At 41.9% G+C, this 21,968-nt stretch overlaps 1 protein-coding gene across 6 annotated transcripts in view; it reads left to right on the forward strand.

The window, feature by feature from the left end:
• Positions 1-21,803, forward strand: part of SYTL5 (synaptotagmin like 5) — a 129,929-nt gene extending 108,126 nt beyond the window's left edge. For all 6 annotated transcript variants that reach the window (XM_032330561.1, XM_032330565.1, XM_032330563.1 and 3 more), the window contains 6 exons: positions 639-738; positions 3,338-3,499; positions 12,540-12,648; positions 14,078-14,213; positions 17,578-17,786; positions 18,718-21,803. In XM_032330561.1, coding sequence (XP_032186452.1) covers positions 639-738; positions 3,338-3,499; positions 12,540-12,648; positions 14,078-14,213; positions 17,578-17,786; positions 18,718-18,860 — 859 coding nt within the window. In that variant the 3' untranslated portion in view covers positions 18,861-21,803. The remainder of the gene's footprint in view (positions 1-638; positions 739-3,337; positions 3,500-12,539; positions 12,649-14,077; positions 14,214-17,577; positions 17,787-18,717) is intronic.
• The last annotated feature ends 165 nt before the right edge of the window (positions 21,804-21,968 follow it).

Raw genomic sequence — 21,968 nt, forward strand, 5'->3', positions numbered from 1 at the left:
CCCCTGCTCCAGGAAGCTCCTGGGATAGCTCAACACAAGGTGTCGGGTAGGATAGCTATTGTGACATTGGATTGTTATTTCCGATTTGTTCTTTTTCACTGTTTTCCTTCATTCATCCATTTCCACATTTCCATTGATTCCACTCATTGGAAGTCCTGACATCAGAATGGAGAGGACTATAACATTACAGTATTTGGGGAGAGAATTGATCCTATGAACAGATGACATCTGTTGAGTGATATAACATGTCAGCTCCTGTATGTATCAACCAATTTAATCCTTGCAAGGCCATAAGTTAGATATTCTTACTATCCCAGTTTTACAGAAGAGGAAACTGAGGCACAGAGAAGTTAAGTAAGTTCTTGAGTTTACCAAAACTGTTGAGGCATAGAGTAATTCAAGTCTAGTTGGCTGGACTTCAGAGCACACACTCTTCATCACTATACATTAACTGCTTCTCTCTTCTTGGAAGCCTGGAATTATATTTTAAGGTATCCTGCCATGTAGACTACATTCTCTTTGGTTCTCTCATGTCTGATGACCTGTTCCCTTCACCTCTTTTGTTCACCCAAGTCCCTTACTGTTCCTTGCAAAGTAGAGGTCTCCCAATAATTACTTTCACATTTTATCATCTACAGTTATGTCAAGTCGTACCTTCTTCCTGACAAATCCAGAAACAATAAGCGCAAGACCAAGATCAGAACAGGCACCAATCCAGAATTCAATGAGACACTAAAGGTATGCACAGGCTCTCTCATATTCACTCAAGTGACACCATTCATATCCTCATTGGTTTAAAATTGACTATGGGGGATTTGCATGTCCAGGTTTAAATATCTTAGAAAAGTAGAATTTGAATAATCTGTGTCTTACTCTTGGCTTTTCTAAGAGTTCTTGGAAAAGAAGAACTGTAAGCCATCTTTACTCTGTTTATTTCTCTGCTGCTGCTAACATGACACCTGATGGAAAGATGATCCAGTGAAATTGCATCTGAGCTGATACATCTTTTTTTTTAAAGATTTTTTTAATTTACTTGAGAGAGAGAGACGGTGAGAGAGAGCATGAGAGAGGAGAAGGTCAGAGGGAGAAGCAGACTCCTCGTGGAGCTGAGAGCCATGGGGGGCTCGATCCTGGGACTCTGGGATCATGACCTGAAGTGAGCCACCCAGGCGCCCCTGAGCTGATGCATCTTGTCAAAAAATATGTTTCACCCTTGGGAAAGAGGTTTTTTCCTAGTTCCCCTTAAAAGGTGTTTGTCACAGTTTTGACACTAACTTAGCAAGTCACTTTGTACACACTCCTTGATGTGCTCCCACAGCATGAGTCTGTGCTATTTCTTGTCAGATCTCAGAGTTGGGCTAAATTTAGGCCCATGGTTAATGAACAGTGGAGATGTACGGTTGGATTTGAGGAAGCTCAGAGAAAGTGGCCCTGGTAAGACACAACCGAGGCCACATTCCTGGAGACGTTACTTCCCCCATGGGCTACTGTGTAATGACCCCTTCTCCTACCCTGGACCAATCTAGCATGGTAAGAAGGATCCAGGGAGACTGGAATATAGAAGTTATTGCCAGTCTCAGGAAAATGTTCGGGCCTTGTACCCAGAGTGAGGGAGTCAGAATCCACCATAGCAGGAAGTTGGTGAGTGGGGACATCCATCAGTGGGGTCGTGTTTGGAAGCAGGAGCCAATATGAAGACAGATCAAAATGAGAATGAGTGAATATGGGCAGGGGGTGAATCTGGCAGCTCTAACAAGGTAGCAAAGACGAGCCTAGCAGAACAGATAGAGTGATGTGGCAAATTCCAGAAGCCGGGAGCCAAAGCCAGTCATGCCAGGAACAGCAAGGATGGGTATAGAAGCAAATCCAATATCCAGAAACAGCCTGCAGTGTGTCTCCTGTGGTAGTGATTGGCCACCTGTTGCCTGTTGTGAGGTTCAAGGGTGTATAGGCATGTGGCTGTGGATCACGTTCTGCTGAAAAGGAGAAGCTACCCCAGCAACATTGTCTTTCTGCTCCATCTCTGTAGCGGGTCTCTTCCCTCCCGAACTTAGGCGAGACTTGATGAAGTTCGGTGTTTGCAACTTCCTCACTGACAGGACTTTTCTGGATTTGGGGGTTCTCGTCATGATTAGAAGAAGACAGAGACACTATGGAGTATTATGCCTCCATCAGAAAGGACGAATACCCAACTTTTGTAGCAACATGGACGGGACTGGAAGAGATTATGCTGAGTGAAATAAGTCAAGCAGAGAGAGTCAATTATCATATGGTTTCACTTATTTGTGGAGCATAACAAATAGCATGGAGGACATGGGGAGTTAGAGAGAAGGGGGTTGGGGTAAATTGGAAGGGAAGGTGAATCATGAGAGACTATGGATTCTGAAAAACAATCTGAGGGATTTGAAGTGGCGAGGGGTGGGAGGTCGGGGTACCAGGTGGTGGGTATTATAGAGGGCACGGATTGCATGGAGCACTGGGTCTGGTGAAAAAATAATGATACTGTTACGCTGAAAATAAATAAATGGAAAAAAAAGGAGAAAAGAAAAAAAAAACAAAAAAAAAGAAGAAGACAGAGAAGTTGGAGAGTTGATACAGCAAACATTAAGCTTACAAAGTAGATTTTTTAAAATGATTCACATCACACACACACACAAAAAAACCTGAGGGTTGCTGTGGGGAGGGGGATAGGGAGAGGGTGGTTGGGTGATGGACATTGGGGAGGGTATGTGCTATGGTGAGTGCTGTGAAGTGTGTAAACCTGACAATACACAGACCTGTACCCCTGGGGCTAATAATACATTATATGTTAATTAAAAAAAAGAAGGGCGCCTGGGTGGCTCAGTGGATTAGGCCTCTGCCTTTGGCTCAGGTCATGATCTCAGGGTCCTGGGATCGAGTCCTGCATCGGGCTCTCTGCTTGACAGGGAGCCTGCTTCCCTCTCTCTCTGCCTGCCTCTCTGCCTACTTGTGATCTCTGTCTGTCAAATAAATAAATAAAATCTTAAAAAAAAAAAAAAAGAACAATTCACAGATGAAAACCAGGTAAAACTGGAAAGGGGCAATCATCATTACCTAACCCTTTTTATATACTATTTGAAGTTTATTGACTTTTTCTTAAATAACTGGCTGATACATCTTTCAGTTGAAGGTCTAACACAAAATAAGTGTATGGCCTAGAACCCCACTGTAGCACCAACAAGGAGAAATATGGTGGGTTTTTGTGTTTGTTTTGTTCGTATTAAAAGCGCATATGGCCTGAAAGTAAATTTCAGCCTGTCGTAGAACTGGGCAGAGCCATCCACGTGGAGTGTGATGTTGTGACTCTCGTTTGCAGTACACCATCAGCCACACCCAGCTGGAGACGAGAACTCTGCAGCTCTCGGTATGGCATCATGATCGATTCGGCCGTAACAGCTTCCTCGGGGAGGTGGAGATTCCTTTTGACTCATGGAACTTTGAAAATCCAAGTGATGAGTGGTTTGTGCTTCAGCCCAAGGTAGGAAATGCCTGGAGATTAATCAAACAGTTACGCAATGGGACAAGTTAGGAACAAAATTGATGTCCTCGGCCTAGAGAATCTGAAGACTTCTCATTTTCAAGCGGTAATCTGAACAGATGAATGCAGCTAATTTTGGAATAATATAAGACACGTAAATCCTTTCCTTGGAATTCATTCTTTAATACAGACTATCTGTACCATGCAAGTCACATAGTCATATATAATATTAATTTGACTTACTAAAAATGTATTCATCATTTGGAGGTCTCCATAGATTTAAAAAAGAAGGAATACATTATATGATCCTATCAGCAGGAGAAAGGATTCGATTTCATGGAAGTAAAAACAAATCCATAGAGGCAAAGAGTCTTAGAACATTCTCTCTATACCCCATTCTCCACAATTCAAACATAAGCAGGAGTGGTCTTGCCTTGCCTCAGGAAGCAATCAGTAGCTAAAGTATCTGGTTTCCTATATTCTGACTTTGGAGATTCATAACCCAGGTTTAAGTTATAGTCAGAAAAACAGTTTTGAAGCTGGTTCTAGAAATTAAATGCAACAGAGCGTGTTCTGAACTAGAGCAACAGTACCTTGGCTTCGCCCTATGCAACCGGAGTCTCTGTACATTTATAGTGATTTTTTAAGTCAAAAGTGGGATGAAAAAAGGTCACATTGATGTATCCGAAGATTGTTCTTTTTATTTTTTTCAAGATTTTATTTATTTATTTGAAAGACAGAGATCACAAGTAGGCAGAGAGGCAGGCGGGAGGGGGGAGCAGGTTCCCTGTTGAGCAGAGAGCTTGATGCAGGACTCGATCCCAGGACCCTGGGATCATGACCTGAGCCTTAGGCAGAAACTTTAACCCACTGAACCACGCAGACGCCCATGAAGATTGTTCTTTATATACAGAGAGGCAGAAAGAACATGAGGGTAAAGATAGTAGACTCAAATCAGACTTCCTGGGTTCAGTCCTGGCTTCATGACTATCTGTTGACATTTGACACATTAACTCCCCAGGCTTTGGTGTTCTCATTTGTGAGGTAATGCTTAAACATGTCTTACTGGGACATTGTGAAACTTGAAGAAGCACCCTGTGATACCCACAGTACCGTGTCAGGTACATTTTAAGCTCTCAATAAAGGCTAGGTGGTGTTTCTGTTACATCACAGCCCTTGTATCACGATTGACAGAAACCCTGCTCATACCACTCAAAAATATACAAGGAAATTATTGGCCAGTGATTATCAAACATGGTTTTACCCAGATAACTCACATCATATCTAGGCCTTGGATTCTCTTGGTCTCTCTCTCTCTCTCTCTCTCTTTTTAAAAGATTTTATTTATTTATTTGACAGACAGAGATCACAAGTAGGCAGAGAGGCCCCCAGAGAGATAGGAAGGGAAGCAGGCTCCCCGCTGAGCAGAGAGCCTGATGTGGGGCTCCATCCCAGGACCCTGGGATCATGACCTGAGCAGAAGGCAGAGGCTTTAACCCACTGAGGCACCCAGGTGCCCCTTGGTCTCTCTTCTCTGTGTTGGCTTCATTTTGAGACTCTGTGCGGTTGGTCTCCCTCAGTAGCTCCAGTATGATTCTCTTGGACATTACAATATGCGCGAGCCCCTCCTCCTTGCACTACACAGTCGGGGAGAGGAAAATGTTCTCCTCTTGCAGCAGTGCACTCAGCACCCTGGGCCTGGTTCTCCTCACTCGGATGACATCACTTGCTCACCCTGAGCTAACTGCCGTGGCCGGCCAGGGAGGTGAGAAGAACTGGCTGACTTAAGACAATCAGAACATACCCCTGTCCGGAAGATAGTATTTCCCCAAAGGGAACCCAGGTATAGTAGTTCTAAAACAATGGTGAGTGGAAGCTGGACAGCAACACATGCACCGATCATCAGCAGCAACACAGTGTCCACGACAAACATCGTGAGGTCTAAGTATCATCATTTCCGTTGTATCTGAGATCGAGGCTCAGAAGCTGAACACAATTTTCTGGTAGACTTTTAGAACTACGGACCTCAAACTTGGTGTAATCGTGGGAAATCTTTGGGAAGTATAATTGGGCTGTGGGTAAAATTAATAATAAAATATAATAAAAGCCCTTAAACATAAAATAACTGCAGACGTCTGACTAACATAAATATGATAGGAAGCACAAAAGTCACAAGAAATAAGTCCGCAGTAGTGTAATATTCCCTTGACGTTAAGTGTGGGAAATAATCAGTCATTAAACATGGAGTCTCTTGGAATGGAATGAGAAGCCTTACCATGAAGGATAGCACTTAATCTGACTTCAGCAGTCTCCTGGCACTTGCTTCCTTTTGTGTGTAATAGATGGGCACCACAGACTCATAGTTAGAAAATGTCTAAGACATTATATGAAGCATGATGTAGATGAAGAACAAGTAACGTTCATTTTAGTACCTGAAAATAACTGATCTGTCATAAACGTAACATTAAAGCCCATAGGGGCTCTTTGGAAAACAGCTTGGAATGTTCCAGTCAGTTTCCTGGAAATGGTGGAAGTACTTGCCCTGGGATGTTATCTAAACTCTCCCAGGTGCATCCTCTGTGCTTAGGGACCAGGCACTTTCCAGGTAATTACCTTCACATTGCCACTGAGTGATTTCTTTTTCTGTCATAAGAGATAGCTCTCAGGCTGCTCAAGGTAGAAAAGTTCTGATTGAGTGTAACGTCTGGAACTCCTTGGTCCTCTGCCAGATCTCCCTTGGATTCCTTTAACTGTGACTGTTAGGAGTTTGGCCTCCAATAGCCTTCACCTGAAACTGTTTAGAAGACTGTTCCAGACTACTGTAGCTTTTTCCATGAGCAGGGAGTCCAAAGCTCCTAGGAGCTTATGTACTACCTCTCACAAGGCAGTCCTTTGCCAATAACCCATACACTGGGGAGTTGGAAAGCCCAGTTCCCTTACTGAGAGTGGTGCGGGGTAAGGGAGTGGTGCCCCAAGGCATTACTTACACTCTACAGCTTTCCCACCAGATCAGGCTACCCTAACCCTAAACTTCATCCTTGTCACCCCTTCCCTGGTCTATCCTGGGAACAATTCTTTTTTTTTAATTTTTATTTTTTATCCTGGGAACAATTCTTAATAAGGCAGTGTGTAAGAACCCTCACCTCACGGTGAGCTTCTGGGAAACCCCTTAGAGGTTTGTGGTTTTTTTTTTTTTTAGATTTTATTTATTTGACAGAGAAATCACAAGTAGGCAGAGAGGCAGGCTGGGGGTGGGGAAGCAGGCTCCCTCCTGAGCAGAGAGCCGTATGCCGGGCTCGATCCCAGAACCCTGAGATCATGACCTGGGCTGAAGCACTGAGCCCCCCCAGGCGCCCCTAGGTTTGTGTCTTTAATCCCTGTCATCTTTCTCTTCCAAGAAAAAGATGACACATAGAGGCACACATGTGGTCTTTGACCCATGGGGGACGTGCATAAGTGTCTCTGACACATACAGAGGAAAGCCCGCAGAGTCAGCCTTGTTTGGGCACCATGCCTTCCAGAAATGGGAAATGGGGAAGACAGATGCAACATACTCCGTAGGCTGCCTTCTCTTATTGGTGGCTCATCCTCAGGCTGGGCTGGGCTCTCGGTGCTGGGGTATCAGCCTGTCACTTCGTTTTCAGTCTCCTGTCTCAGCCCCTTCAAGGCAGTAGTCACTTCAGCAGCTCTGGATAGAGTATGAGCAGCCTTGGACACTCGATGTTTCCTTCTAGATTATCAAGCGGGAGACGTGAAGTGTAAACTACAGGGACCAATTTCCTTAGTGACAGAGGATCAGAATCAATAGTCCTTCGGTGTTCGGAAATACTGACATCCCTTTGCAGTGGGAATACTGGAAAGACACAGTGCCTTATTTCTTACTGACTCTGCGTTAGCGAATGTCCTTTGACACCGCCTTTGGTTTTGGTACGTCTTATGGCCCTAAGCCAGTGGGGAGGCTGGGGCGGACAGAGGAAGATCTCAAGCTGTCAAGCGTCCTGTAAAGTAGTTTCACAGTATGACTTCCATTTTACTGCATGATATGAGACTGTTTATTAGCTGTAACTCATTATCTCTCTGAAAGGCATATTAGGTAGTTAGACGAGAAGGGTTTGTCAGTATGAATTGCCTTTCATGTCTTCCCAGAAGGTGCTATTATAAAAACAAGGAGCTTTGAAAATCACCGGCAAGCTCGAGTATTTTCCAAGTAAATCTGTGTTCTGCCTTCAGGCAGGGAGTTGATGCAAATTTCTGTGAAATTATTCCTGAGCTGAAAGGCTCTCTGTAACTGGTGGTTTGGGCAGACTCTTGTCCATAATTTATTACCCCCACCGTAGTAGACCTGAAAATGTACAAGGAGCTCTGCTTCCAACACTGATGTAATGTGGATCGCTCTTTTGAAAAGGCAGATAATGGGGGTTCCCTGGTGATGCCACACTCCCTGCTCAGTCAGATACCCTCACTGGTTCCCTACTACTTTTGCATATGGTTTGAATAAATCTTGACCCATCATCCTGGCACTTCAGTGCTCCTTGATATGGCCCCGCCTTCTGTACCAGGGGAGGATGGCAGTGCTCTACCCGGATCCCCAGCATCATTCGTATGTGGCTCCCCATGGCTTTTGCTCACACCAGCCAGCACCTGTCCGTCTTCGTAGGAGAGGAGCCCTCAGGGTGCTGATGTGGGCTTGGTCTGTGGTCATGAAGAGGCAGAAGAACCTGGGTATTTAAGTTTTCTGAGGAGTGGAGGGCAGAGCCCTTGTTCAGTAACTGATGGCCGAAGGAGTGTCATCAACACTTCTATTCTCTTGTCTCTGGTTGAGACAGCGCTCAGAGATGAGATCTGCCTTGTTCGCAAAGCTCCCTTGCGGAACTGGGAAAAAGCTACTCATCATAAACCTTTGCTTGATATCACAACTTCTTAAGCCTCCTTGACTTTGTGGTCCCATTTCCCCACTCCCCATCCCAATAAAACACACTAAGATAAATTTGTGTCTTAGGGTCTTCTGGGCAACCTAGATGAGAACCCCGTTTTGTCTTCCTTGCTACCACCTCCCTTCACACAAACCTCTGATCTATTAAACCTGACTCCCCGCCAGCTTTTAAACACAGCACAGTCCCAACTGCATTTTGATATTAGTGTTTTCTTAACCCAGGCTGACCTTCTTCCCATCCTCTATCAGTCATCCTATCTCCCATTGGGATAAAGGTCACCCCTTTATCCCAATCTAGGTGATTCTGTCTCTTCCCACAGTAGTTTCTTTGTACCTGTATTGGAACAACTGTCATCCTTTGTCAGAACTGACCTTAGGTCAGTTCATAAATCCACAGAAATCACACTTACACAAACATACACCCCGAGTGCATTTCTTAGTCATTTATTTTAACTTAAACCAAATACGCATTGATTTTCAAGTCTTTGAACATAAGGATAATTCATTTTGCTTGAGGATAGTTTCGGTGATTAGAATTCTGTCCTGTCTTCTGGCTTAAATTCTGACCCTAGTGCATTCTAATCAGTAGTTTCTAGTTTGAGCTTTTCTAAAGTACAGCAGGAACTTGAGAATGCTTTCAAAGTAAACCAAATATAAAAGCTTTCTAAATATTCATGATTGTTTTTTAATCTTTTACAGCTTCGAGCCCAAATGTAATCCAATAGCGAATTTATTTTCAAATACTTAGTTCTTTGAAAGTATTCAGCTTAATGTTTATAGTAGTAGCTGTCTTTTTGCATTCTTTAGTTTACTGATATTAAATTATATAATTAGAACCACAAACGTGCCCAGCATAGAGAACCTGGGAGATGAATGCGGCTGGCTTTTGGTGAGCATACAGTTCAACTGACAAGAGTAGGCATGCATGGTCTCTTCAGTGGGAATAGAGAACATTAATCTGATGAGTCAGTTAAGGACAGATTTATAGAGCTTCTATTGAATATATGTCTCCTGGATAGATTGAAAGCTCAGTAAGGTCTGTGTCTTATATGCCCCTGCAACACTTAGCAAAATGCCTTCAAAACATTACTACAAGAAGGCATCCCGTATGTGATGATAGGATTGAATGAGTTTAATTGAATTGAATTCTACCTTTTTCAGAGCAAAAGGTGGTTGAATGATGTAAAATGGTGGTATATCAGGAGATGAGACATTGCCTTGGAATTTCCTTGCAAGAATATCAAAACTATCCCAAGATATTAGCTATGCACAGGCTGTAGAATGACTCCCTTCCTTGAATTTCTTTTGTATGTGATTATAATGCTACAAGTCTTCATCTTTACTCTTTTCTACTCTTACAAGTTTTCAAGACTGTATTTATAGAAAATCACCAGTATATTTTAATTAATATAAGCTAAAGACCAATGGAACATTAATAAATCCCAGTATTGGATATTCTAACCTCTACTGATATGCACACACCTGCATACATCACTTTTTCCTACCAACATATTTTCCCATCCAAAGCTCTCAGCTAAAAGCAAATAGAGCCTGCATTGGTTAATTTTTATAAAGAAAACTACTCTAAACCTTAGTGTCTTAAAATGACAATTTCTTATTGCTCATGATTCTGTGGAGTGACTAGGCTCAGTTAGGTAGTTCTCATTGAAGGTCTCTCATTTGGTTGCAGCTAGATGGTAGACTGAGGCTGAAGTCGTATGACGGCTTGACTGGGCTGATTGTTCGAGTTGGCCATCTCACACTTTCTGTTAGCTGCCAACTGGGAATTCAGCTAGGACTGCCAACCAGAGCACCTACATGTGGCTTCTTTCTGTGGCTTGGGCCTCAACACCATGGGTACTCAATGGGAGCATCCCAAGGATGTTCATTCTAAGAGAGGAAGTAGAAATTGTTAATCTCGGGCTTGGGGCCCAGAAACTGGCACATTGTCACTGGTGCCATGCTCTCCTGGTCAAACCAATTACAAGGTCCACTCAGACCCAAAGAGAAAGGATAAACACCAATGAGCTGTACCTCATTGGCTATAGCACTGAAAAAGTAATGACCTTTTTACTTTGCTATAATGTCCATTATAACTTTCCATTTGTGACATTCACATAAAGTAAAATGTACTAAAACTGTCAAAACAACAAGAAATGTCCTTTTTACAAGGCATGTGACTTAATTAGATTAAAAATTAGATGGATAGTCTGTTTCACTGTCTAATCTCATGTTTGCCCCTAGCAAGAAGGTTGAATAAAATACTTCAAATGATTTTCCCACCTTTACTGATTAAGTTTTATCACCAACCAGGAGGAAAGTCAGGTAAGGATTCCTTTGCCTGGTTTCCATCATCTTTGCTGAGGCTTGAATAGCCTTTTGCTTCTCAATTTAGTTTGGGGGTTTCTGAATTCTTTCGGTCTACCCTCTTGGAAGACAGTAGTTCCCAGCACCCAGGAGCCAGTTCCTGAAAGAAAGGCCAAAGAAAATATACTACTTTTCTTACCCCTTTTATAAAAAGTCAGTTGAGTTGACTCAATGGCAACGAGGAGACTTACAGAACAGTCTCTGGGTATGTGTTCACATTGAATTTCTGAACTGAAACTTTTGATTTTGAGATGATTACAGAGCCACATTCAATTGTAAGAAGTAATACAGAGAGATCTCATGTACCCTTTACCTAGTTTTCCCCAATGGTAGCATCTCGCAAAGCTATAGAGCAATGCCACACCTGGAGTGATGACATTGATACCACACACCCATCTTCTTCAGACTTCCTCACTTCTCATGTGTGTGTGTGTGTGTGTGTGTGTGTGTGTGTGTGTGTTCTATGCAATTTTATCACATCTGTACCTTTATCTATCACTATAGCCAAGATACAGAACAGTTCCATCATCGCAAAGCTCTCTTGTGATCTTTTATAGCCACACCCACCTCCCTCCTGATACCGCTCCCTACCTCCAGAGACCACTAATCTATTCTCCATATCTATTATTTTGTCACCTCAAGACTGTCATTTAAATGAAATTGTATGGTACTTAGCCTTTTGAGCTCGCTTTTTCACTCGGCGTAATTCAGTAGAGGTGCATCCAAATTGTCTTGTGTATTGTCTGTTCATTCCTCTTTACTGCTAAGCAGTAGTCCATGGTATGGCTGTACCACACCTTGTTGCACAAGCCACCTCTCCTCTTGAAGGTCATCTAGTCCATTTCCGGTTCGGGGCTGGTCCACAGAAAGATGATATGAATATTTGTATACAGGTTTTTATGTGGACATAATCCTTCATTTCTCTGGGATAAATGCTCAAAAGTGCAGTTGCTGGGTTGTATGGTATCTGTATGTTTAGTCTTACAAGAAACTGCCCTACCATTTTCCAGAGTGGCTACCCCATTTTACATTCTCACCAACAATGTTTGAACCAGTTTTTCCACACTGAATTTTTTTAAAAAAATTCCAGTGTGCCCAGTGTGGAGCTCAGTGAGGGACTTGAACTCATGACCCTGAGATCAAGACCTGAGCTGAGATCAAGAGTCAGATGCTTAACCAACTGAGCCACCCAGGTGGCCTTCCACATCAAATTTTAATCATGTGAATTACAATATAGCTTTGAATAATTAGTGGCTGGGCAGCCCAATGTGAATCATGCATTCCTGGCTATTTCCCCCTCTTGGTCACTTAGGAAAGCTTTGAGACATCAAGAGCAGACAGGGAGACATATCTTCTGGAGCTGTTCTCCGTGGCATCTTTATTTATGCCTCATACCCCAAACTCTATGTTCACTGATGGGTTCTGGTCCTCCTTGGCACCACAGGCAGTCAGCAGCCACTGATGACCACACGTGTGTCATATATCTCCTCTCAAATTCCTCTTATTTTAATGTTAAACGTTACACACAAATACCTTTTGTACAAAGAATATGAAGTTTTCTGGCCTCTCTCTTTTCTTATCTAAGGCATATCTTAAACCAGTAAGTACTAACAGTTGAATAGGAATGGACTGTCGTGTTTAAACCAGCAAGTAAATATGACAAGGCCATTCAAACATGGACTACAAAATAATAAACCAAACATTCTCACTTTTTGTCTTCACCTGTCTCCCTTTGGCCAGGTGGAATTCGCTGCAGACATAGGCCTTCACTATAAAGGAGAGCTAACAGTTGTTTTACGTTACATCCCCCCAGAGGAGAACCTGATGATTCCTCTAGAACAAGTTCAAGGTAGAGTAAAAATCAATGACTTTGACCATGGGCATTCTGTGTCTAGATGTATGGTAACAGGGATCAGGAATTGGTTGGATTATTTTACTTTGGCATTACACAGATGAAAATGTATAGGGTTGGGTGTCACTGTCTTGGAAGAGAGTTGAGAAGTATGTCCTACAAATGGGGAAGGGGGCAGGATCTTTACGAGTAAAAGGCAAAGTTTATACTGGAAACCAGGCTCACTGGTGGCATTTGTTTCCTGGAAATCCCAGAGATCTAGGATGTTCCCCAGGATGGAGAGGGGAGGTGGGGAGGAGTACAGTCTGCGGAAAGGAGAGATGTAAAAAGCTGCTGTATAGATTTCTGACAGTCACAGTTACTCAGGGAGTCTGGAGGAAGAAGTTGACCTAGAACACAGGATGTAAAGGAAAAATCCAGATGGAGTCAACTTTTAGGTCCTTTTGGCCTTCTGCCATCAACTGATCCAAGCAGCCTTCTCCAGCCTTCCATTCACTGTCACCCTCTTCAGTGTGACCCTGTGCAAGTAATTCACTGCCTCTTCGCCTCCGTTTCCTCACTTCATAGGGATAGTGCAAGGATTAAATAGGTTCATTCATGGAAAGTGCCTAAAGCAGTTCGGAATAAAGGTGGTGGCCGTGGTTATTACTCGCGTTGAGCCATTTCCTCAGAATAAAAATGTGACGTGGGGAGAGTTGTCTCTCAATCAAAAACATAGTTGTGCCTGGGCCCTGTATAGCCTTTGGGCTGGCCTTTGCACAGTTCTAAATTTATAAGACAAAAACACCCAAGAAGGAAGTAACGGAATTTTCTCTTTTGGAGTCTTCGCACTTCTGTGTGGCTTTCTCTGTAGCTGTTCTCACTGAGAGCAACAATATGGCTCAGGCAGCTCTCAGATTCACTTCCATTTTCTTCCTCTATACTCTGTAAAAAGGTACTCCTTGTTGGGAAGTATTTATAGTTTTACATTTATTTGTTCATTTTTTTTTTTTTTTTGCAACAAACACAAATGAAAGACCTATCCAGAGCACTGGGTGTGGTGCAAAAATAATGAATACTGTTATGCTGAAAATAAATTTAAAAAAAATTACCCAGAAAAAAAAGATAAGTATATTTTATGTAATATGGCACTAACTTTGAAAAAAAAAGTGTTTGTAATAAATATATAAAAAAATTACATAGGAAAAAAAAACCTATCCAGAAGGAATCTGGTGGGGTAGAAACATTTGAATAAATCATGGAAAAACACAATAACATAAAGGCCCAGTTCAGTCAGCAAATGAAATAAATCTCGGCAGGTTTTCCTTGTGAATTTTGAAATGGAGCCCATGATTTCTCTCTCTTCCCTTCTCTCCCTTCCGCCTCCTTCTCCCTTCCTTTCTTCCTCCCTCCTTCTCTGTCTCTATCTTTTCGATGGCTGATGCAGGAAAGAAGACCTTCAAAAGGGGAAAGAAGAAGGAGTCATCCGTAATCTTTGGAGGAATACTGGAAGTGTTGATCAAAGAGGCAAAGAATTTGACAGCGGTGAAGTCAGGAGGCACTTCTGATAGCTTTGTGAAGGGGTAATTTTGTTCTAACTCATCTTAGAAGATACTTAATGGGAGTTGAGAGGTTCTGTGACCCATGAGACAGGGTTGGCTGTGAGACTTCTGTGTTCATCTTACTCTAAATGGACAAGGAGAAAGCTACCCTTATATGCTGGCTTTTAGATCCGTAACAACACGAGGCGAGGGGGCTCCTAATTCTAGTTTTCCCCTTGCTTCCAGCATATCTCGGGATTTCCCATCATTCTCACCCTCAATACTGACAGATTTTCCTGTGAGATTCATTTCTCAAAGGAGGAGAAAATATGATTTTCTCTGTATAATATATTTATATTGTGCTTTGTTATAATTTGGTACTGGCAATAAACAACAACAAGAATATTGGATCCTTCATATTTTGCTCTCTTAGGGGAAATTGTAAAAAGTAGAAATTTCAGAGCATCCTCCCCAGAGATAGTGACTGGAGAGTGTTTTGGGGACGGCATATTTCTTTTTTCCAAGTTTTTTTCTTGTGCTTGATTTCTAGTTTCATAGCATCATGGTCAGAATAAATGCATGATGTGATCTCAGTCTTCTCAAGTTTATTGAGGCCTATTTCATAGCCTAACATGTGATGTATTCTGGACAGTGTTCCATATGTGCTTGAAAAGAATGTATATTCTGTTGTGGAATAGAACATTCTGTGTACATCTGTCATGTCCATCTTGTCTAATGTGTCATTCAAGGACACATTTTCCTTATTTATTTTCTGCCAGGATGCCTATCCATTGATGTAAGTAGGGTGTTAAAGGTCCCTGCTATTGTATTACCATTAATTTCTCTCCTTATGTCCATTAATATTTGTTTTTGATATTTAGGTGTCCCAATATTGTATTCATAGATAGTTATAATTGTTATACCCTCTTGTTGGATTAATCCTTTTAGCATTATGTACTGTCCTTCTTTGTCTCTTGTTACAGTGTGTTTAATTAATTTTTTTTTAATTTTAATTCGGTTAGCCAACTTCTACTACATCATTAGTTTCAGATGTAGCATTCAGTGATTTGTCAGTTGCATATAACACACAGTGTCCATCATAGGGATACCCTCCTTAATGCCCATCACCCAATTACAGTCTATTTTAAATTCAGTTTGGTCTGATATACATATTGTTTTTTCCATCTGCTTTTTTTTTTTTAATTTGCTTCCATTTGCATGGTAAGATTTTTTTCATCCCTTCACTTTCAGTCTTGTATGTATCTTCAGGTCTGACTTGAGTCTCTTATAGGCAGCTTATAGATGGATCTTGTGGGGTTTTTTTGGTCCATTCTGCCATCCTCTATCTTTTGGTTGGAGCATTTAGACCGTTTATGTTTAAAGTAATTGTTGCCATGATGTGCTTGGAACTAGAGGGCATTACACTAAGTGAAATAAGTCAAGCAGAGAAAGATAATTATATGACTTCACTGGTATGTGGAATTTAAGAAACAAAACAGAGGATCATAGGAGAAGGGAAGGAAAAATAAAATAAGATGAAATCAGAGAGGGAGGCAAACCATAAGAGACTCTAAACTATAGAAAACAAACAGAGTCCCTGGAGGGGCAGTGGGTGGGGAGATGGGATTACGGGGTGCTGGGCATTAAGGAGGACATGTGATGGAATGAGCACTGGGTGTTGTATGCGACTGATGAACCACTGAACTCTACCACTGAAACTAACAATATACAATATAAGTAGACACATATTGCCATTTGTTCATTGTTTTCTGGTTGGTTTTGTAGTTCTTCTCTGTTCCTTTGGTTTTCTCTTGCTCTCTTTCTTTGTGGTTGATGAGTTTCTGTAGTGTTATGTTTGGCTTTCTTTTTCTTTCTTTCTTTCTTTCTTTTTTTTTTTTTTTGGTCTATTTATTACAGGTTTGGGGCATGAGGTTAATTCTTTGGGTCAATAGCATTATTGTTCCTCTCATCAATCCTTCTTAGAAAACTGTAATTGACTCTGTAAGAAAATGAGTCAAACCTTTACCCTCACACATTCTAATTTTGGTAAAGCCAGTAGTAAGGTGAAGCAGATATCTGGGGCTTTCCTGCTGGTGAATGTGTGGACCTGAGTCCCAGTTCATCTGTCCTTCATTTTTTTTCACAATAGTTTTAAGCACAAAAAAAATGCTTTATTTGGATCCTGTGACTACGATTTGCCTCACCAGCCCCACCATCCTGTTCAGGCCTCTTCCTGCCCACTCTCTAATGGGATGAGGGAATGGCTCCTCACCTATGGCCTCATTGTGGTCTTGCAGGGGTGACTAACATCTTTTGAAATAGTTGTCACTGTATCATGTTGAACATTTACAAAACAGAGATAATAAAGGATGATATCTTTATTCTATAATGAAAAAAAGGCCAGTGACTTTCTAGTAAATTCCCTCTCTAATTACACTTAAATATTGAGCTGATCTTAAAGGAACCTCAGGGTTTTTTTATAAGAGTGCATTAGAAAGGGGGCACCTGGGTGGTTCAGTCAGTTGAACATCTGACTCTTTGTTTTGATTTGGGTACTGGTCTTGGGATCCTGGGATTAAGCCCTGCATAGGGCTCTTTGCTCAGTGGGGATTCTGCTTGAGATTCTCTCCCTCCCTTTCCTTCTGCCCCTCCCCAACATGCTCATTCTCTCTCACTCTCAAAATAAATAAATCATTAAAAAGGAAAGAGAATGTCAGAAAGCAAAATTTCTTTCTCTCGCATGTATACAAAGACAAAGGGTAAACCATCTAGGGCAGGTATGAAAGCATCATGATAATTAGGGACTCTTGTTTCTTCTATCTTGGTGTGGTATCCACCTCATGGCCAAGATCACTGCTGGAGTATCAGCTATCCCATCTAAACTCCAGCTGTCAAGACAATTCTCAGAAATTGCATACAGAACCACTTTCTATATCCTTTGGGCAGGATCTTAGTACATTGGCTATGCTGGCTACAAGGGAGGCTGGGAATGTAGTCTTTATTCTGGGCAATCTTGTGCCTAACTTAAAAAAAAGAGTCTTTTTAAAGAGTAAGGAGAGAATGAATATCAAGGGATAAGCAGTCTCTTCTTGGTACATGAAATGAAATCTTAAGTGTTGCAGGGTGTCTTCTTTATTGTAAGTACCTACTACAGGAGATATTTTCATTTTGAGAAGAGGGAAGGACCAAATAGGATTAGAAAGGAGAGTATAGGCATTTTGCTATTGTCCTACTTAAAATAAACAATAAAATCTTCCACTTAAATCTAGATGTAAGCATATAAGTACCTTGAAGAAAAAATGAAATATACACACACAGGCACCAAGAACTACGGGGAATGGAAATAACTACTCAAGGAAGCCATTTTCTGTTTTCCCCGATGGCTTGATTACATTTTCTCTTGCAGCTACCTGCTCCCAGATGACAGCAAAGCTACCAAGCACAAAACTCTGGTGGTAAAGAAGAGTGTTAACCCTCAGTGGAATCATACTTTCATGTTCAGCGGCCTGAACCCCCAGGATATAAAGAATGTTTGTCTAGAACTTACTGTCTGGGACAAGGAGGCCTTCTCCAGCAACATCTTTCTGGGAGGAGTTCGTTTGAATTCTGGAACCGGTGAGGGACTAGGGGACCCTGAGTTGTGTGTGACTAGTGGTTCCTGTGGGTTAGTATGTAGGAGATGTACATATAACTTCAATGTTTATATTCAGTCCTTTTATAAAATATCACTTACACTTTAGTCTAAGTGAATGTCAACTACTTTCGTGGGTGTTCTTTCAGGTTTTTCTCAGGGGAGGGTCACTGAGACAGCACAGGCTTCTGACAGGGGAGAGAATGATTCCCAAGACCAACTTTACTTCATCCTCTTCTCAGATGACTCACTGGTTGAATTGAAAGGAAACCCATTTTTCTCCCTAAAAAATAACACCTAATGTTGTCCAAACAGATTGTGGCAACATGCCGCTGATGTCACAAGACACGGCCACAACCGGCCAGATTGGAGGGAAATGGTGGGGGCAGAGCACAGGTAGCCCCCAAGACCCTCATTATCCCATAACTTACGTCAGACACAGAGGGTCGATGTGCACTGTGGTCAGTACTGTTAAGAACAACCCCACCTGTGTGGTGCTATGCGTAGTTATAGATTAAGGAAAACCAAAAATATCTATACCACTAAACCAAAAAGTCCCCAGGTTGGAGAAGCGGCCTTGTTAAAAAAGGAGAGCCCCAGAGCCCACTTCATCCTGTTCTTCTGTCCTGTTACCTCAGTCCCAATGAGCCAGCTTTCTGTGAGACTACCAGAGCAGGGGAAGAAATGAGCCATGAGGGCCATCCTGCTTTGTTTCTCATTATCTTGGCAGAAGAGAGTAGTACCAACTGGAAAGGGAGTCTGCCATTCTAACACTACTCACTAGATAGGGGGAGTGAAAACAAGCCAATGAAGGACTCTGCTCAATAACGCCCCCTCAGAGGTTGATAGGTGTCTTCTAGAAGATCCAAACATTTCATCTGTGAAGGGTAATGCTCCCTTGTCCCTTCCTCTCAGGTGTGAGCCACGGGAAGAGTGTGGATTGGATGGACTCTCAAGGGGAAGAGCAACGCCTGTGGCAGAAGATGGCGGACAATCCTGGGACTCCCGTCGAGGGTGTGCTCATGCTCCGGTCCAGCATGGGGAAGTGTAGGCTCTGAAGGTACCAGTCTCCAAAGTGAGGCCTCGAGGCACTGTCTGGCTGCTGTTTGATCCCAGTATTGGTCTTGCGACCTAGGATTCTGCTTCCCTGCCATTTTTCACCTGAGTGTATTGGGACACATGAGTAGAGATGTCCACGTTATGAACATTTAGGGTCTCACTGAGTGTCTCAAAGAGCATGTACCTCTGTGTTTCCAGGGACCAAGGCCTTTTTGATTGGATGGTAAAAAGTGTGCCACACTGTCCTGTCAACGGCAAGTTATGCGATGATTCATAGACTTCATACCATAAGGGAAATGGTATAAGCTTCTTTGAAACTACGGTTGAAATTTGGAATCCCTAAACTTTTTCTATTACTGAGTTATTTTACATTTCCTAAAATGGTTTGAGGGTTAAAGGGGCCACTCATTACGTAGTTCACTTGAAGAGTAAGAAGGAATACTGACTACGCTTTCCTCACCCTGGGAATTCCCATAATCCCTAAAAGGCATTGTGGGGATGGTTGCTTAGACAAGGAGATGGCCCTGTTATTGTAGCAAACTTGTGGATTAACCAGGTAAGTTTTCAAGATGAACGGACAGGTTTTTCTATGGTGATTATATAATCTATAATCTAAATCAGCCCACTTTTGAGAGTGGAAAGAACTAGATCTTTCTATCTGAACAATAGTTGGATCGACCAGGGAAAATGGAGACATGTTGTCACCCTAATTATGACTTAGGAATTAGAGAGATCCATTGTAAATATCTATTTTGTAAAATATTCTAAGCCACTGACTACAAGGGAATAAGAACTAATGTACATTTTCAGCCCCTGCATGTGTCGTATCTACTGATATCCCACTGGTCAAAGGAAGTCATATGGCCAAACCTAAAATCAGGAGGCAGCGAAATCTACTCTGTTCACGGTGAAGCCGTGACAAGCATGAGGATCCAGGAAGGGAAGAAGAATCAGTAGTTCAGTAGTTCAATCTACTTTACCTTCTATTACCTGGAATTCCAGGTGCGTCAGCCACCAAAGTTAGAGGCAAAGATAGTTAATGTTGAAAGGTACTTCAGACCTGGTTCCTCATTTTGCATGTTCCAAACCTGAAGCCCCTAGAGAGCTAAAGGACTTGCCCAAGATCGTATAGAAGCCATGACGGTATCCTGACTTAAATCCAGGGTGTGACTTGTCAGCCAGTGTTCTTTCTACAGTAGCCCTTGGCATAATCTTACACTTCTCAGGGTGGATGGGAGGGCAGAGATGAAGGAAGGTGAGCGGAGTTGGGTTATTTCAGTATGAAGTACCTGCCTCTCTCTTCTTCTGGAGTCCTATTCTAGCCCCTCAGTTCATTTTTTCACTTGAATTCATATAAAATCTTCAAAAAGGTAGAAACAGAATTTTACTGATATAAAAGCTAGAATCATCTTCAGGCTTATTCAAGCTATTTTTTTCCATATTCTGAATTTCTTCCTGAATTTTAAAAACTGAAATAAGAATATATTTAGCATTATTCTTGGGAATAAGCAGTCTTTTTTCAATATTATTCAAAAATAGGCTAATTCTCAAAAATTGAACTTATTGGTCAGTTGTAGCTTAGTACATAGAGAACATTTCTTTTTTTTTAACTCAACACCCATATCCCTGTGCTACTCTTCTTAAAAACAGAAAGCTAAAACTGTAAGATCATCACTACTTCCTATATTGGAAAAATTAATTGTCTTCAGACTTGATCTGACTCATTCTGTCTGCAGTGACATTTTTAGGGCACATGAGAGGGTGATGTTGGTGATGTCTGGAGACCTCTCCAGTGTAAACAAGCTAAAGTATATTTTATTCACTAATCACAGAAGTGGCAAAATAATAAATTCCAAAATGTATACCTTGTACTCTAGATAAGCATGACTTTATGAGTTCAGACCTTTGCCACCTTTAAAGCAATTCTCTATATTATGTTTTCATAAAATCCAATATCTAACTGGGTCTTTCCATAATGAAAAAACCCAAGTATGCAGAAGTCCATCAGAAACCTGCAGTGGTGTTCTCAGAAAAAAAAAAGGTGAATTGACCTTCAGGTCACTCTGTTTTACTAAGTGTTGTGTACAGGTACAAATATTTTTAAATATAGGTAATATATGTGAATGGCACAAAAGTTAAATGGTTCAAAACTGCGAAAAGTAAGTCCGCCTTCTTTATCTTCCCTAGCAGAAATGATTGATAGCCTCATTCTTTCTTATAGCTATATTAGATGTTGCATTATAGGGATATGGCACATTTATTTAACCCCACCTATCAAATGCCACATTAAATATGGTTAACTTCCCTACCTACATTTGGTGGCTTTTCTGAGCAACCTTTCAAACATCAACACTTCCACAATCAAAATGAGGCATATGTATTATACAGCCATTCCACTTTGGGGTGTTTATCCTCTAGAGGTGGATATAGATGTGAGAAATGAGTAAGTACGAAAGTATTTATTGCAAAAGATAGGAAAGATCCAACAGCCCATCAGTAGAGGCCTTATAATACCATATATGCCTACTTTCTCTGTTTCATTAGTCTCCCTCTCCTTGTCTGCTGAAGATCGCTCAGTGAGAAACTCTGGATTCTCTAGTGCTTATTCTTTCCTTCCTCCTCACTTCAAACACCCTCTCGGGCATTATCATGTATCATGCCTCCATGGGTTTCTGTGCTTATAACTTCACACTCGCAGCTCCAACCCACACCATTCCTCTCAGCCCCAGACCCAGATCCAGCTGCCCATATGACATAGCCACCAGCACAGTTCGTGTTTTCAACAGAGTCAAGACTGAACTCTTCATTCGAGCCGTCCTCTTGTACGCATTTCTATCTACTTCAGTACATCCTATCCTGTCTCTCTACCTCGTACCTTCCTCTACCCAGTCACCATAAGTAATAGAGTTTCAGCCCAAGACAGCTCACCCCACCCTGTGTCAGCACAGATAATGGCACAGAGGCTGCTCTCCAGCCCAGTTCTCTGTATCACCTTCTCAGAAGAGACCGTGGCCTTGCCTGGAATGTCCTCCTCCTTATTTGGAGATCTCGGCCTTCAATGTTCCCTCAGATGAATCAAACAAGTTGTAAAGGGCCATGGGCAAGCT

The sequence above is a fragment of the Mustela erminea genome, chromosome X, assembly GCF_009829155.1.
Source record: "Mustela erminea isolate mMusErm1 chromosome X, mMusErm1.Pri, whole genome shotgun sequence".
NCBI lineage: Eukaryota > Metazoa > Chordata > Mammalia > Carnivora > Mustelidae > Mustela > Mustela erminea.